Below are 16,877 nucleotides of genomic sequence, written 5' to 3'. Positions count from 1 at the left end.
ACATCCTTGGCTTTGTCAAATGTGTTTTCTTATGAAGTCTGGCATGCATGTCTCCATGTGCTTTTGAGGCAATGTCCTCTTGGTATATGAGTTCCTGGTTCTACTCACTTTTTTATAAGTGATGCATTACATGCAGATTTAAATACAGTGAAGTACATAGGAAAGCATTGAAGTTACTTTACTTCTGCCTGTCATCAAATAGCCAACAATCTAAAATTTTCTATTCTGTTGTTTGTATCACTGATTATTATCCACATATAGCTAAATGACAAAAGTACATCTATAATACATATTAATTTTAAGAAATAATTCTATTAAAAATTCCTGCTCCATATTATAGGAATTCTGTTAGAATACTTTCTGTTGTTATGTTTCTTTAAGGTAAAAATTGAAATAAAATGATCTTTCTTTCTTCTGGACATAAAAGTTACCTAAATTAGGTTGTGGAAGCTGACATGCTCCTTATATTCTAGCGCACAGATTTGTAACAGTGTCTTCCCCACTGGACTTCAGGGAAAAGAGTGCAAATTCGGAAAGCGCCTCAAGCCACCTCAGATGCAGTGCCTGAGAGGAAAAGGTCAACCCCCATGAACCCTGCAAATACAATTCGGAAGACTCATGGCAGCAGCGGTGTGTCTCAGAGGCCATACAGGGACAGGGTCATTCACTTACTGGCGCTGAAAGCCTACAAGAAACCTGAGCTGCTTGCCCGCCTGCAGAAAGATGGTGTCAATCAAAAGGACAAGAACTCCTTGGGAGCAATTCTGCAACAGGTGAGGACAACTAGGCTTCTGTGTGTGCCTTTTGAGGAGATCCACTTAAGAACACATGATGGACTATGGGTGTAGCTTAGTTGCAGAGTACTTCCTCAGTGTGCTTTAAACTCTGTGTCTGATCCCTAGTACCGCATAAATAGAACATGCCTGTAGCAGTACTCAGGACGTGGAGGCAGGAGAACCATCACAAGTTCAGGATAATCCTGAGCTACAAAGTGAATTCTGGCCTGGGTCGGCTCCTGTCTTCAAAACAACATATAAAATCTCTGCCTATTGCTAATATTGTCACTGTTTTTGAGATAGGGGAACTTCATGTATAAATATAACTCTTTAATATTATTAGGTTAGGGCATCTTGGGCTGTTTTTTTTTTTTTTTTTTTTTTTTTTTAAGATGGAGTACTGCTAAGTTTCTCAGGGTTGCTTTAAACTCAGTTTTGGTGATCGTCCTGTCTCCACCTCCTCCTCCTGACTGCTCATAGTATTGGTATGTACCACTATGTCCAGCTTAAGTCATCGTTTTTAAAGCATTTCATTAAAAGCTGGTTGAAATGTGAACATTATCCTCATTTGGTTAAAACCTTTTCCCAAAATTTCATTAAGAACTGGGGAAGTTTTTGGTTGTTTTCATCTTAAGACACCTAGACTATATATACCGCCTACATCTCATTGGTTTATAGAGGCAAAGTTGTATGATGTCCTCTGTTGGTCTTCCGTTGGTACAATAATACTTTTGCCTCGTAAATCATTTAGAATGTGCCGTTACTCCCATATTCTTTGAGCCCTTATTACCTTGTATCTTTTGGCCATTGTGTGCAAGATCAGTCACTTGTCTTTATTAAGGGAGATGAGTATTTCAGGAGTAGCTATGATCAGTTACTTTATATATACATACTACAGTGTGAAGTAGGCATTTGTTCCTCATTAAAGAACTATCAGATAATGATTTCCTTTATTTTTCATACTTCAGGTGATGAATGCAAATTGACATTCAGATCTATCTTAAACAATTCCATCTATTTTTTCTAAAGAAGTAATGACATTTTCAAAGTTGTTCTTAAATTTCATCATTTTTAAGATTCCATGTTTTATTTGATAACACGTAATACAATTTTAAGTCTGTTTTCATTAAGTTTTAGCTTATGTTCAAAACATAGTGCTATAATGTTCTAAGAGAGTAAAACCATCATCTGCAGGTTGGGATTAGCTAATCCCTTGGTCATTTGGAGGGATCTTTATTTAATCTATATGTCGCATAGCCCTTATTAAAGCTAAAGAGACAGGATAAAAGGGAGAATGAATGAGAATGACAGTGTGTATTAGTTCGGTCTTGTGTTGAGGGAAAAGTCAGGTTGCATATCACAAAATACATGGTAAATTCATTGGTAAATGCATCTACAGAAAAGATTGATTACCTTCTAAGGTAGAAGAGAAATAAGGCAAAATGATGGAGAGTAACCTCATAGAAGCTACCACTGTACATGGCAGTAACTCTGTGATGCTGGGAGTATAGATAGCCATATCTTAAAATGGATATATTTGACCCTGAACACTTTGGATACGAGAGTTAGTGGTCAGCTTGTTTTGAAAAATCATTGAGTACAGTTTCATCCTGGCTGTATATTTGAATATCCCAAAAATCTTTTTAATCTGCCTGTGGCAGATTCCTCCCTACACAAACCAGTGAAGTGCCTGAAAGAGAAATGTGAGCACAGTGTGGATAACCCTCGAGTAATCTGGATGCTCAGAGTGAGCTAAAACCACTAGCCCAGTGAGAACAGACAGACGCCCGGGCACCCACCACTTGGGATGCTCATACTATGTGCCTCATATCATTTCATCTTCAGAAGAAAGAAAACGGACACACAGTAAGAACTTTGATTGAAACCAGTTCTTACGAGTCCATTCCTTATCCTAAACAGCTACCATGACTTCTGCTTCATGAAACTAACCAAAACTGGCATGGAAAGGAATAGGTAACAGAATAAGCAAATTATCAAAAAAAAAAAAATTGGTTATTTTGTCACCAACATGCTAGCTAATGATCAGTTCTGTTTTACCCATGCCAGTGGGTATTTTTGCTGATTTGTTATCTACATTGTAGTTTTCTTTGAGTACCCTGTGAATGTTGTGAATTAAAATATTAAAATACTTATTAATGTGCTAGATGTTATTTAAAACTGTTTGCCACTAAGTTGATACACAAACGTATAGCTTCCTTTTCCTTAGAATGACTTTTCCTGGAAAGCCTTTTTTAAAAAATTCAAAACAACTCAATTAACCCGAATCTTAACCTTTGGGTTTTTGTGTCAAGCTCACATTCATTGCTCATTCATATGTTCATTGAGTGCAGCTGGTTCTCTGTATCAGTGGGGTCTATATTTATGACTTCAACTAATTGAAGACCGCAGTTTTTTAATTGCATCTATACTGAACATATGTAGACTTTATTCCTCAAACAATAGCATGTAACAACCTTGTATATAAATTTATATTTTATTGGCTGTTGTAAGTAACTTAGAGGTTGTTTATAGTATATGGAAGATACTTTAAATCTATATAATTTTACGTGAAGGATATGGGGCCATCCCCTTTGAACACAGGGGGCGACTGCACCTGGATTATAGCAGATAACATGTTCCCCCACCACATGGTAATCCCTGGCCTTCTGAAGTATATCTACAAGGGGCTAGGCAAGAAATCTACTCCTAAAGGTGAGTTTAGGGAAACTCTTTCTTGGATGGTTATCTCTTAGCTGAAATGAAAAGCAAAAGACAAGAAGAGTCATCATTTCTGGAAGCCTGGCAGAAAGGGAAGAGACTAAATCCCAGAAGGCATTGCAGACCAAGGCTAAGGAGATTGTGCTGAGAGAGATAGGAAGTAGCAGTGGAGTTTAAGCAAGAATTTGCTGCAATCTGATCTGTACTTTCAAAAAGAACACTCACTTTCGTGTCAAGAATGGCACAAGGGTTGAGAACGGAAGAGAACAAATACTTAAATAAGTCTACTGCAGAAATCAAGGTGTTGACAGCTTGGTCTGGCGGAACTGGTTTCGTAGATTAGAGCTACATTTTGAGAAGACCTTCCTAACAGAGATGAAGAGAAGAAAAGGGCCTGAGCTTCTGGGTAAGTTCTGACCAGAGCAGTTTGTTAGTGGATGTTGAGCTACTGATTGGAGAAGTGCAGAAAGGAGACAGGTGTGAGGGTGTGGTAGCCAGGAGCTCCACTGAGATTCTCCTTGGAAATGTTGATTAGACAGATCCAATAGATGTGTTCATAAGTGCACATAAGTATTCAGAAGACATTTGGGGCTACATACATTTAGGAATTATCATATAGATTGGGCATTGTAAATTTTAATGAGTGAACTCAGGAAGGAGAAAAAAAGAAGAAAACGGGGCAAGAGGAAGTTACTGAGTGCATCCCCATATAAAGGCATGAGCATAGGAGCTGTAGAAAAGGCCCTCAGGGGAGGGAAGTGACCAGAGGTTGTCCTCACAGACCTCAAGGGGTGACTGTGCTGGGGAAGTGGTGTCAGTTTGTATGTTGTCAGAGAAAAGGAAAGCCATTGTCTGTACATTCCACTTCAAAGAAAGTCCTACTGCATCTTGTATGCATTTATTTACAAAGTTGAAAGGCTGCCTTATGACAACATTAATACTACATTAGTTCTCATATGAGACAGACTGTTAAATCTAACAAACTTTTTAAAAGACACAACAAGAACTCAAATTACTGAAAAGACCATCCCCAAACTTATGGAAGGAATACCTTTTCCCTAGCCTTAAGTATTTTTGGTGTGTAGGAGGGAAACTTGTTGAGAGGGAGGAGAAAAAAGAATGCAGAATTAAAAGGACTAGAATTCATAAAGTATGAAGTTGTCAATAAAAATTTTTAGTGCTTTTGGTTTGGCCATAGATTTGTGAAGTGACTACATTATTGACCTGAACATTTCTAGAAACTGTAGTTAGGGGTTGGAAGAGATCTCTCTTGGGAATAAGCTCTCTAACAGAGGTCTGAGGGGCCTTTAGTTTGTGATTCTGCTTATTGGTCCGAGGTGATTTCAAGGATCTTGAATAAACGGTTCTTCAGGTAAGCTGGCAGATAAAAGAAATAAAATTAGTTATCACAAAAGAAATAAAAAGCAAGATTATCACAAATTGGTAGTTACTTGTAGAGACACTTTGTGCTGCTGGTTGAGAAGTGATTACTTGCCATCTAGGATCCTGATTTCTGCTGAAATAGAAGTGACCAAGGAATTTTATAGTAATTCTGCGGCACTGGAAGCTGGTCAGTGAGTAGAAGTGCTTCTCTGCAAGCCTTGCTGTTAGAGTTAGTCCTCGGAGCATACTGAAGGTGTAAGAGAAAACTGACTTCACAGAGTTGTCCTCATATGAGTACCATGGCATGTGTTAGCTTACAAAATTATATGTATACAAACATCAAACGTTCAAGAAAACATACAAGAAAGAACATGAGGATGGTTGTCTTCTGAGGCTGTTTTCCTTGCAAATTTCATTTTTCTTAACAGCTGAATAAAACTCTGTGTGTGTGTGCGCGCATGTTGTGTCTTTAAAAAAGTTTTCATTATCCCTTCCTCAGTAGGTGAACAGCTAGACTGGCTTCATTTCCTTTCTGGTAGGCATACAGTAGCAGTGAACGTTAGGCACAAGTGTCTGTGGTAGGATGTGGGGTCCTTTGGGTATCTTCCCGGGAAAATCACAAAAATGATTTATATAGCCAACAAAAATAGCTGACGCGCCATTTGCACTGTGTTCCAGGTGGCCAATCTGAATCCTAAGGACCTCTCCTATACCTTAAAAGATTATGTGTTTAAGGATCTGCAGCGAGACTGGCCGGGTTACAGTGAATCAGACAGACGCACACTGGAATCGGTTCTCTCCAGGTCAGACCCTCCTCCCTTTGTCTTTACAAAAGGAACAGATAAGTAATATTCTGGTCAAAGTCCTCTTTATTACCTGGAAAATGCATTTCCCTTACAGAAAACTAAATCCGTCTCAGAATGCTGGCACTAGCCGGTCAGAGTCTCCCATGAGTTCCAACAAAGATGCTGCCTCATCTCCTCAGGTATGTCAGGAAGTTACAAAACCCTCGGCCTGCCCTGCAGCTCAGTGCAGTCAGCCAGCCAGTCTCTAATTTGTAAGTGACGGAAACCGCACAGATGACCTGGCCAAACTTGCCGTTTTGATCTCATTTAGAATGCTGTACACTGTGCTGCCTTGCTCGTCAAAGGGCTTAATGCGTAGACCTTGCTTGCCACTTTTAAAATTCAAATTTATTGTAAAATTATCTGCTTTTCAGTTTAGTCTCTAGCTAGAAGACACATCCAGTTCCATATAATTCTCAGGTTATATGGAAAATTGAAGATATTTGATTTTGTCTGAAATGTGTCTGGAGGAACATTCTTGTAGAAAATATATTTTGGACAAATTAAAAAGTGGTAGCAGTTTTTAAATGCATTTCTTTAAAGTTTTTTCAATTTGACAGTAATCAGAAGACTCATAATCAGACCGTATTCTAGTTTAGAAGCTTCTCACTGGGATGTCTCAGGGAGATCCCCTACCCTGAGTGCCCTACCCCACCCCCATACCTAGGGGAAAGCAGACAGATGTCTGGGGAGCACAAGCAAGAGGCTAGCTGTGTCTCAGAGTGTTGGATATCACTGTGAGGGTCCTGCACAGCCGACGACAAATGATTTGGTCCAGTTTCACGTGTTGGGAGTCTGTGGAGACATCACTTTTAATGACAATTACTGTGAAGCTATTTCATCTCTGATCGAATTACATACTCCATACTAAAGTGAAACAGAAATGAATTAACAGATTGATTATTCTTTTTAAGTTCAAGTACAAAATATAGCTGGCTTGTAATTTTGTACTTTTCAATTGTTCATTTTCCTTTGTAACTTACATAGTGTTACTGAGAGTACTGGGATGAGCTAATAAAGCAAGATTTATAAGTATATCTACCTCATTTTAATGAGCCAGTCTTCATAGACTGAGTTTACAACATTATTGAACACATATGTACAGTGAAAAATTAAGATGACATTTCAAAAATGATAGCTGTATTTAGAGAAATGAGTGTAAAGATGAGCTAGTTCACAGTGTGATGTTAAGACTGATAAGTGGCAGTCAACATATTTACAACTGGAGCACTTTAGCCAATCAGAGTGTGTCCATTGCCCTTTGCCAGCCTTACTAGTGCTCACAGAGTCAGATGGTGCAAACTGCTCTCTCCGCACTTACTGGAACTAGGACAGCTGCGCTAGCATGTAGGATGGTACTTCTATTTAGTGCTGTGAGTGTCTAATGCACGTAAATCAGAATAGTCTCTGGGATTGAGAGGAGCCTGCAAGATATAAAAGTACTATTTGGGCACTGTTCCCCTATTCTTCTTTTGACAGAGGAACTAAAATTGGATTTTATGTTTGTTTGGGGTTCTGTGTGTGTGTGTGTGTGTGTGTGTGTGTGTGTGTGCGCGCGCGCACGTGTTTTCTGGGAGGTTCTTTTTTGAGTAAACTTATAGTATGATGAGTAAGGCTACTCATCCTTCTCCTCCCCCACCTCCAGAAACGGCCATTGGATTCCGATTTCATTGATCCTTTAATGAACAAAAAAGCTCGAATATCTCACCTGACAAACAGAGTCCCACCAACATTAAATGGCCATTTGAATCCCACCAGTGAAAAATCTTCTGCAGGCCTCCTACCGCCCCCTGCAGCTGCAGCCATTCCCACGCCCTCACCACTGCCTTCAACCCACCTGCCTGTCTCAAATCCTCCTCAGACTGTAAATTCCAACTCCAATTCCCCTAGCACTCCAGAAGGCCGGGGGACTCAAGACCTACCTGTGGACAGTTTTAGTCAAAACGGTAGCATTTTTGAGGACCAGCAAGACAAATATACCTCTAGGACTTGTCTGGAAACCTTGCCCCCTGGCTCAGTTCTGCTAAAGTGTCCAAAGCCTATGGAAGAAAACCAACCAGTGTCTCACAAGAAGTCCAAAAAGAAGTCTAAAAAACACAAGGAAAAGGACCAAATAAAAAAGCATGACGTTGAGACAATGGAGGAAAAGGAAGAAGACCTTCAGAGAGAAGAACCTGCCAAGCTGAGGAGCTCCAGTCCGAACCCCAGTGAAGGTATTTTACATTTGTTTAAAAAGTAAAAATGAACTGGGGGAGCATGAGCTGTAGGTGATGCTCTGTAGAATGATCCTTTTTAAGCAATTGACCTTCTATTGAATTAATCTTAATACTGTGCTTTTGTAACATCTGGTTTTCTTCCACCTTGTAGCTGTCACTTCAGTCTTTTTAGCAAATATTAAACATGAATTCTTTATGTGGATTTATAATGGCATTTTAAAGTGACTTTGCCATTCTCCAAAGATCCCCCTTTGGTGCGTTGTCCTTCTCTGTCATATTGTACAACCTCAGTGTAGCAGGTACATCCCATTCTTGAACTGATTGAAACAGACACACAATAGGCAACCGCAATGCCCATCTCCTTTTTTTTTTTTTTTGAGAAGCCAGAGGTGCTCCTGCTGTAATTAATATTAGCATGGAAAGACTGTCAAATTCTTTGTAAAGCAGCCAAGCCCACATCGTCATCATTTGCTTCACAAGGTTCCTAGCTGATAGAGACCACGGTGTTTTGTTAGGAAACTGACATTTCTAGTTACTCCCTCTCTTTCTCGTAACACTGAAGGCTTGAAATCCTGGGGTTTAACTGACCATTTCTACCAAATGGAAGTTTTCATTATTTTCTCTTAGCGAAGTTTGCAGAGGAGGGCTTAAGAGTAAGACGCAGTTGACCTGCGTTGGGTGTGTCATGACAAAGCCCATCTCTTGAAGTGTGAGGAACAGCATAATAGTGGATAATGGCCCAAGTGTGAGTTATTTCCCCCCACTTAGACTACTTTTTGTACTTGAGTTTGTCAAGTCAGGATAGGACCATGAAGTAAAATTTCATGTTTGGATTTAATAAACCAGATTCCTAGGTACTCTCTCTTCCACACTCCCACCCTTAGGGGTGGTTCGGAGTCACCCTAGTACCAAGAGGACTGGATTCCAGTATGCTGAGACTACCACAGAAACTGTATTTTCGGGGCTAGAGACTTGGGAAAACAGGCCTAATGTTTTTACGTCATTCTTTTGTGGTATGTAGAAAAACTTCAGAACCAAGTATGATCATCCCAAGTGGATCCAGACCTATCATCCTCTGTATCCGCCATCTATGGCAAGGAAGAAGGACTCTCTCCCTGATGCTCTTCCTTGAAGACTCAGGCTCTTGTGTGGCCGTGCCTGAGTCAAAGTTATATAAGTGAACAATGAGCCCACTGAGTCTATGTTATCTATCTTTCAAACGATTTAAAAATTCAGATATTCACATTTGTTTTATAGTGAATATATGCTTTGCCAGCAAATTAAAGTTTCAGTTATTAAGTGTGCTTTTTAAAAAAATACCTTAATGAAATGTTTAAACAATGCCCCTGGAAGCTGTATGTTAAACAATGGAATCCTGGGAATTTGACCTTTTAACAGCATGGTCAGGAATAACTACAACATTTTTTGTTGTTTTCCCTGACCTCTATCTAGTACTGTAAGAACCAAAGGTGAGAGGAGTGTTCATCCACATTCATTAACACCTTGTTATGAACTGATGGAAAAACTTTCTATGCAGTTATGAACGATGGAAAAACTGCCTATGCAGCCCCACTGCCTGGCTCCAAAAGGGTGGCAGTAAAAATACAGTGATCCAAACAGGCGGCTACCATAGACTTTATTATTTCTCCTGCCTTATTTGGATCTCATGAAAAGTAGATGGTGGTGTAAAATGTTACCTTCCATTGTCTGGCTGCATCTGCCACCACAGTCTTGGAATTGCTAGGCAGATGCCACACTGCTGACAAAAGCATAGAAGCTCGACCCTGGGTTAAGATGGAATTCCTTTACTGTGCAGACTCTGCAGTAGCCAGGGTGCTGTAAACGCCTGGCGTCAGCTCTCCTGGCACTGGTCACAGGCTCCATTGTTTGTGTTCGATTGTATCCCTTACTTGCTGTTGCTTACTGAGGTGGAAGGAAAGAATTTGAGGAAAAGTTGTCCAGATGTTTCTAATCTATTTTAAAGTTAGAGGCATTTGATAACCATACTGGTTGATGAACACTGATTTTTTTTCCCCCTTCATAGGAGTTAAAGAAGGTTGCACTGCCTCCATGGAGCCTTCTTCAACAATTGAACTCCCAGATTATTTGATGTAAGTTTTCTGTCTGCCAATGGAGTAAGCTGTTTAATTTTAGAAAGTTTGAAAATTCTTTTCCCATAATTTGCAAATCAAAAAAGTAAGAAATTCCAGAAATAGAATCTTCTGCAATTGAAACGCCGCCCTTAAGCCTGCTGTCCGCAGTCCACCACTGTCTTAAGGGGCAGCTTGTGCCTTCCCTGCTCAGAGCAGAGTTGGTTTTTAAGAATAGAAAGACTTGTCTTTGTTCCAGGGCCAGACTGAGCATCACAGCCTGCAAAGCTGATAGTCCATCAGTACATAACCCCTAGAGGGGCCCACAGTGCTGCAGAGTGCCTGAACCTCCATGCTGAATAGTACAGAGCAGGCATAATTTTATTTCTATGTAAATAAAGGTCTTTTCTCAATTTTAGGAGGGAAGAATAGTAAAGTTATTTCATTTTAGTACCAGGTATGTTTTTCTTGTGACAACAAGTTGCTAAATGCTGAGCTAGGAATGTTGCTTGTAACTGCTTATCACAGAAATTATAACTTGGACTTATAATTCTAGCTTTTTCATACAATCAAAGGCTTCTGTAAGAAGAAAATTATTAAATTGCAAGTGCCTGGAAAGGTGGGGCATGGAAAATCAAAAGCTCTGATATCAGATAGCTTTCAAAATGAAACAAATTTGCAAAATAGGTACAACATGGAACATGAAGATATAATCTAAGCTTTTTCATTAACACCATCTCATAAGGGCAAAGTTAGGCGATACTTTTACCTCGCTTCTTGCACAGAAGAGAATATTTTAGATTTTCAAAGCTGTCACTTCAGCCTAACACCAGTGTGAAAGCTGCACTTGCTGGAGGATGAGAAAGCATGGTGCTAATCATCACCCTCAACTCACAGGAACCTGAGCAGCCTTCCTAAGTCCTCTGCCATCTGCAGTAGAGTAAGCATCCTCCAGGAGGCCAGTCTTCCATGACAGTCCCACAGACCCACTGCTGACGGCTTTCACCCTTTCACCCCCCTGCTTCTCCTTAGATTTCTGAAAGCTGAGCCCTGGAGTCACACAGCATTCTTCTCTGATAGATTTTAAATCCTTTTATTAATAGCGTATCCTAAAACTTCTACCATGAACTCAAAGCTTTTGCTGTGTTTGCCAGCATAACTGTATTTATGAAATGTTTAGGTTAGTCTTTCAGCGGAAAGTGTTACTCCTCTGCTTCCACAAATCCCTTCTCTTGTCATGTGCTTTATTTGCTTAAATAAAAGCAATGTATTTTACCCAAACTAAAAATTTAACTTTTATACCAACCAGTACAGCTATTTTCTAAAAGTAACAAGAACACTTCTAAAACACAGAACTTAAGTTACCTCATAAGAAAACCAAAAGGAGACTCAGTAAAACCTATATGATTGGTGTTTGAATAATTCACTTGTAACTACAGTATTACTAATTTATATCCTAAGAGTGCTCTTGTTGCTTATGTGGTTGTAAGTTATCTCATATTTATACATTTTTACTTTTTCACCACATTAAAAACCAACTGTAAAATCATAAGAATTTGTTAAAAAATATTGACTGCTAAAATGCCAGTATCAAAGAGCATCACAATTATTGGCCTAGTTGGTATTTTTCCTTAACTAGGTTATTAAATAAAATAGTAAAGGTCAGATTTTCAGAAAGTGAAATAAATGATGACTTAAACCTGAGTTTCAAGATTGGCTTGGTCTTCGGCATGCTTATTCCCAGGAACCTCACTCGCCCTCGGGGCTTCCTCTGGCGCTGTGAGATGCTCCAGTGTGGCTGGCAGCTCAGACCAGCAGGGCAGCTTAGATCATCAACACTGCCACTGCCTCAGTTACACTTAGAAAGACCCAACCTCCACACTGTATTAACTCAGCAGAAATAAAAATATTAATGAGGACGCTCAGTTTGCACACTGCGTCACTTTTCCCACTTTCCCAGGAAAGGCATCTGTGACACAGCAACTTAAACTGGTAGGGTTATATAAAACCGTCTGGAAGAGGCCCCAGTTCTAAGATGTTGCCACCATAAGGCCCAAGCGTGTGCCTCAGCATGCATCCTGCAGCTCCCACCAGCTGCCTGATCTCAGTTTTGACCCAAAATAATCAAAGAAATTGAGCCTTCCATGGCAGGAAAACAGAGGGCAGAACAGAAGGCTGACTGGGAACTAATGATACTGCCTGTTCTACTGTTAAAATGATCTTGTAACTGATGTACTGCCGAGTCACCTGGCGTATTGTGAAGATGGCCTTCACTGATTAGATTCTAAGACCAGTCACAGATTTGTGGCATCGATTAAGACAGTAAATCAGACTAAGCAGCACGGCGCTGGCCTTCTTAGTGTTGGAAAGTGCTGGAAGAACCCTCTGTGTGTGGCAGTGCACATCTGTAATCTTAGCACTTAAAAAGTAGAGGTAGAATGATGGGGATTTCAAGGCCAACCTCAACTACAGGGTAAAATGGAGGCCAGCCTGGGTAACCCCAAAGGGAGGTCTATAGAGATGACGCTGTGGTGAAGAGCATGTACTGCCCTTCAAGAAGACGAGGGCTCAGTTCCCAGCATTCACGTTAAGTGGTTTACATCCGTCTGAGTCCTGTTGAAGAGCCAATGCCCTATTCTAGATTCCATGGGATGGACATCAGGCACACATGTGGTACATTCATGCAGGCAACTACATGTACACATATTAAATCCTTCTTTATCTGAATGTGGGAGGGAGGTATAAAACTGGAGGGCCTCACTCTGTCAAAAAAATTTTTTTTTTAATTTGTCTAGTTAGAAATGTCAAGAAAGGAATGGAGAGAGCAAATCAGAAGCCCCTTGTTGAAAATGTCTGCTTTTCGTGGGTCTAAAAGGCACCTTCTATCACAAAGCAAGGGGTCCTGGTCCAGCTATGGCTTGAGTGCTCAGTGGCTTTGTGGCATTCTGTTGTCATGGTACCCATTAAGCACCTCTGTCCTGAGATGACTGCGAGCAGATGGCTTGGTCTCCTCCACTGTGTGGAGTAAATTGTTGGGGACTGGACCTAGAAGAACACATTTCATGTTGTGTGCTTCCCTTCCAATTCCATTGCCACAGTTGTTCTCCATGGACGCTCTTGAGGCTCTCTGAGTGACCTTGCAACAAACCAGAGAGAGTGACATTCAGTTACTGGAGACACATGCAAGAAGATGGCATCCCAGGCTTATTCTTTCTCCCCATTTCTTCTGTTTCTCTCTCTTTTATTATTAGAAAATATATTGCTATTGTCTCCTATGAGCAGCGCCAGAATTACAAAGATGACTTCAATGCTGAGTATGATGAGTACAGAGCTCTGCATGCCAGGATGGAGACGGTGGCCAGAAGATTCATTAAACTGGATGCACAACGAAAACGCCTTTCTCCGGGTTCAAAAGAGTACCAGGTAGATGTCTACTCTCATCTTCCCTGCCAGCCATCGCCTTAGCTTTAGATCAAGCTGCCTAGCAGACCAGCCTCAGTCCTGCTTTAGGAAACAAATGTACTGAAATAGTTCTTAAATAAGGAAGCACAGTGGGGGGGGGGTGTCCAATATATATACGCTGTATTGTAAAACATACAACCACAGCTACATAGGATGAGACACCAGTGTGTTACATTCTAGTAACTTAAACCATTATTGTGTTTCCTCGTCTCATTAAATTTAGAAGAAATCTTAAAAGTTACTAAATAATTAAAATATAGCACTGTGTCTTGTTTTTAAGGATAGTATCAAACTACCCATATTATTTTATACTTTGATTTTTTTCACTAGTGTAATGCTTCATAGAGAATTTTTAAATCAGCTCAGAAAGCACTTATGTGTTTGGTTTTTTGGTGTTTGGTTGCTTTTTTTCCCCTGTCATCCCTGGTATCCTTTGTACTGCCTGGGAGGCATTCCCGTAGTGTGAAATGTCTTTTGCTGGACAGAGCTGCTAATCTTATATCTGTCTGTATCATACACTTAGGTAGGTAGACGTGCAGAACTTATAGAATTGCTGAGTCAATTTTGCATTTGCTATTTTGATAACTGCTGCCAAATTGCCTAACGTAAAAATGTCCCAAGTTACATCTCTTCATCAATATTTCCCACACCTTGCCTGATGCCTGTTAGATACTGTGCTGCCCCACCCCCCACCCAAGGCCTTATGTTCTCATTTCTAATTTTTAATTTTGCAGAATGTTCATGAAGAAGTCTTACAAGAATATCAGAAGATCAAGCAGGTGGGTACCACTGTGCCATCTGGCCTGCGAAGCACTGTAAATTCTGTGACCTAATTCCTTATTGTTTTCTTTGTCTGCAGTCCAGTCCCAATTACCATGAAGAAAAATACAGATGCGAGTATCTTCATAACAAGCTGGCTCACATCAAAAGACTAATAGGTGAATTTGACCAACAGCAAGCAGAGTCATGGCACTAGAACTCTGCTTGAACCAGAAGATGTGAATAAACTTAAACTTATTTATTTAAAATTCCAGATGAGTTGCTCTAGATTCTAAAGGATGAGACTTGCTTGTGGAAGCTTCAGTGTTAGTGGACTTGAGTTCCTTTTTTTCTCTTCACTCTACTTTGCTTCCCTGAATTGTGAAGCTGCTTTCTTTTTCTCGTTCTCCTCCCACCCCAAAACTTGTTTGTTAATAGAAGCAAAGTTCTAGATATTGGGGATCCAGTGTCTATACTTCAAATCAATTTTTCCTTGAAAACTTGTGTTTGTCATTAGAGATGATTTTTTTTAGGTATCAGGGATGCAGTGTCCACACTTGAGTTGCTTATGTTTAAAACAACAGTAATGTGCAAGGTGAAATGCTTTTCACAAGCCTATTTTCTGACCTTTCCTAATGCAAACTCTTTGCCTTAAATGGTAGGATATTTAGACATTTGCACAAAATTTAAAAAAAAAATCAAAACATTGTTTTGGAGGGTTGAAAAATAGAAAGTTGTGTGAATGTGTGTGTATTTTTCTATGCACATACATGCATACATACATGCGGGCTGACTGGCTCAAGAGTGTTAAATCTGCCCTTCAAATTAAACCCCCCATTGCAGTGGCTGCCTTAAGGTGTTTGCTCGTGTGTACCTTGTGTGGTTAATCAGTAGCTACACTGCTTCCCTGCGCTGACAGCCATGGGAAGTACACTGTGGCCTACCATGTGTGTTCAGCTTGTATGTGTGCAGAACTGATGTGGATGTGAGCTGCATGAAGGTAAAGAGCTGATACTCAGTAGGCCAGGCGCTCAGGTTAAACAACTGGTGAGTGTTACCGTAGGTTGTTGGTGTTTGTTTGTTTGTTTCTGTCAAATTGCTACTTCTATTGTGGAAGACAAAAAGCATTTCCATTTCAACAGTTTGTCAGCTTTATTAATGTTGAGCAAAAAATTTATATGTTAAAAATGAAACAGATCTATAGTTTTGGGGCAAAATGATAAAATTAAATGTGTAGGTAACCTATTTATATACTGCTATAAAGTATTTTTGGAAAGAGATATGCAAAGAAGCTATTACCTACATCAGATGTATATTTAAAGATTTTTTTTTCATCCTGGATACCAGGAATATAAAAAATAGTAGAATATTTAACCATAACATACTGTGATTCATCAGACAGCACAAACTTTCATTTCATGGAGTTTATCTGTTAACGTTGATTTAAACTATCTCTTGTCTTATCATGTGGGAACGTAAGTTATGTGGTCAAAATATAAGGAGTTTGAACTAATGTTGATTCAGGTTGTGTTGTCTTGTATCGTCTTTTCAAAGTGCTGCCGGTTGAAAAGGGAAGCATTATGTTTACAAATCTGTTTTGAAATGTTTGCCAAAATTTTGGTAGTATCTTTAATAAAGATGTTTGTCTCCAGCATCCGAAAAAAAAAGTAACTTTGTTGTGTATCACTGTAAACTAAAAATGTTAGTGCTAAGGTCATGTGGCAGAATCTGTTGATGAACTTTCTCCTCTGCAGTTTTTCTGAAACATTAACTGGAAAGACCGGCCAATGTACTAGAAGTGCAGAGGCCTTGTAACCACTGAGACCACCTTTCAGTCTGCAACTCAGATGCCACTGCACAAATTCCGTTTCTGTGTAGCATGGTCCGTCTAGAGAATTCCTTTGAGATCCCTGGTGTTCTTTTACCTCAATATTGGTACAATCATTATTAAATGGAAATTTATCTCGGACTTTTGAGTTAAAAGGAAGAAAAGAAGCTTAGCTGTGGCTAAACTGGGGCCTCCCATTACCCAGTAGAGTCAGTCTCTCTTGGGGGACATACAGAGTCCAGTGGAATACTCTAGTGAAATGGTGGCCTTTTAATCAAAGATTGTTGCTGGCTTTTGCTATGAACAATGTTTCTCAAAAGTGGGCTTCTTAAATGGCTTGCATTACCCACACTAGAGTCTCTTGGTAGGGCCCAGGTATCTGCATTTTTACACAGTTCCTGCAGGGACATTTGCAACCTGATGTATGATAATTACTTGGGTGAAGTCTGAGTCTTAAGTCCCTTACTATTGAGATCTGAAATTAGCAGATACCCAGTTTGGATTAGGCATAAAACTACCCAGCTGAATCTGTAGCTTCTAAACGTTTTCTGAAAAAGAGAATGCAGAAGAAAGGAAAGGCCTCGGTTGAGCACTAGCATTAAAAACCTGCAACTATTGTGTCAACAGCGATGCTGGTCAAGTCTACAGGGATCCTCAAAAATAAATGAGGGTCAGCATCACCATCAGACATCTAGCTTTGTGTTTGTCTTAAACATTTACCTCTTGTCCTCAGCCCTAAAGTAAAACTATGGTGGACATTTCATTACATAAAACTTAGGAAAATTCAGTGAAAAGTAGCC

The 16,877-nt window shown here is 39.8% G+C and overlaps 1 protein-coding gene across 1 annotated transcript in view; it reads left to right on the top strand.

The window, feature by feature from the left end:
- Positions 1–15,925, top strand: part of Ell2 (elongation factor for RNA polymerase II 2) — a 63,519-nt gene extending 47,594 nt beyond the window's left edge. Inside the window, exons 5-12 of the mRNA XM_041663518.1 lie at positions 514–773; positions 5,556–5,680; positions 5,778–5,862; positions 7,368–7,935; positions 9,983–10,049; positions 13,280–13,451; positions 14,225–14,269; positions 14,350–15,925. Of these exons, the coding sequence (XP_041519452.1) occupies positions 514–773; positions 5,556–5,680; positions 5,778–5,862; positions 7,368–7,935; positions 9,983–10,049; positions 13,280–13,451; positions 14,225–14,269; positions 14,350–14,466 (1,439 nt within the window). The 3' untranslated portion in view covers positions 14,467–15,925. The remainder of the gene's footprint in view (positions 1–513; positions 774–5,555; positions 5,681–5,777; positions 5,863–7,367; positions 7,936–9,982; positions 10,050–13,279; positions 13,452–14,224; positions 14,270–14,349) is intronic.
- Positions 15,926–16,877: the final 952 nt, after the last annotated feature.

This window comes from Microtus oregoni, unplaced genomic scaffold, assembly GCF_018167655.1.
Source record: "Microtus oregoni isolate MIOR12 unplaced genomic scaffold, Mior012 000014F_ref0000157, whole genome shotgun sequence".
Lineage (NCBI taxonomy): Eukaryota > Metazoa > Chordata > Mammalia > Rodentia > Cricetidae > Microtus > Microtus oregoni.
The sequence above is the reverse complement of the archived record's forward strand: the minus strand, read 5'-3'. Positions and strand labels throughout refer to the sequence as shown.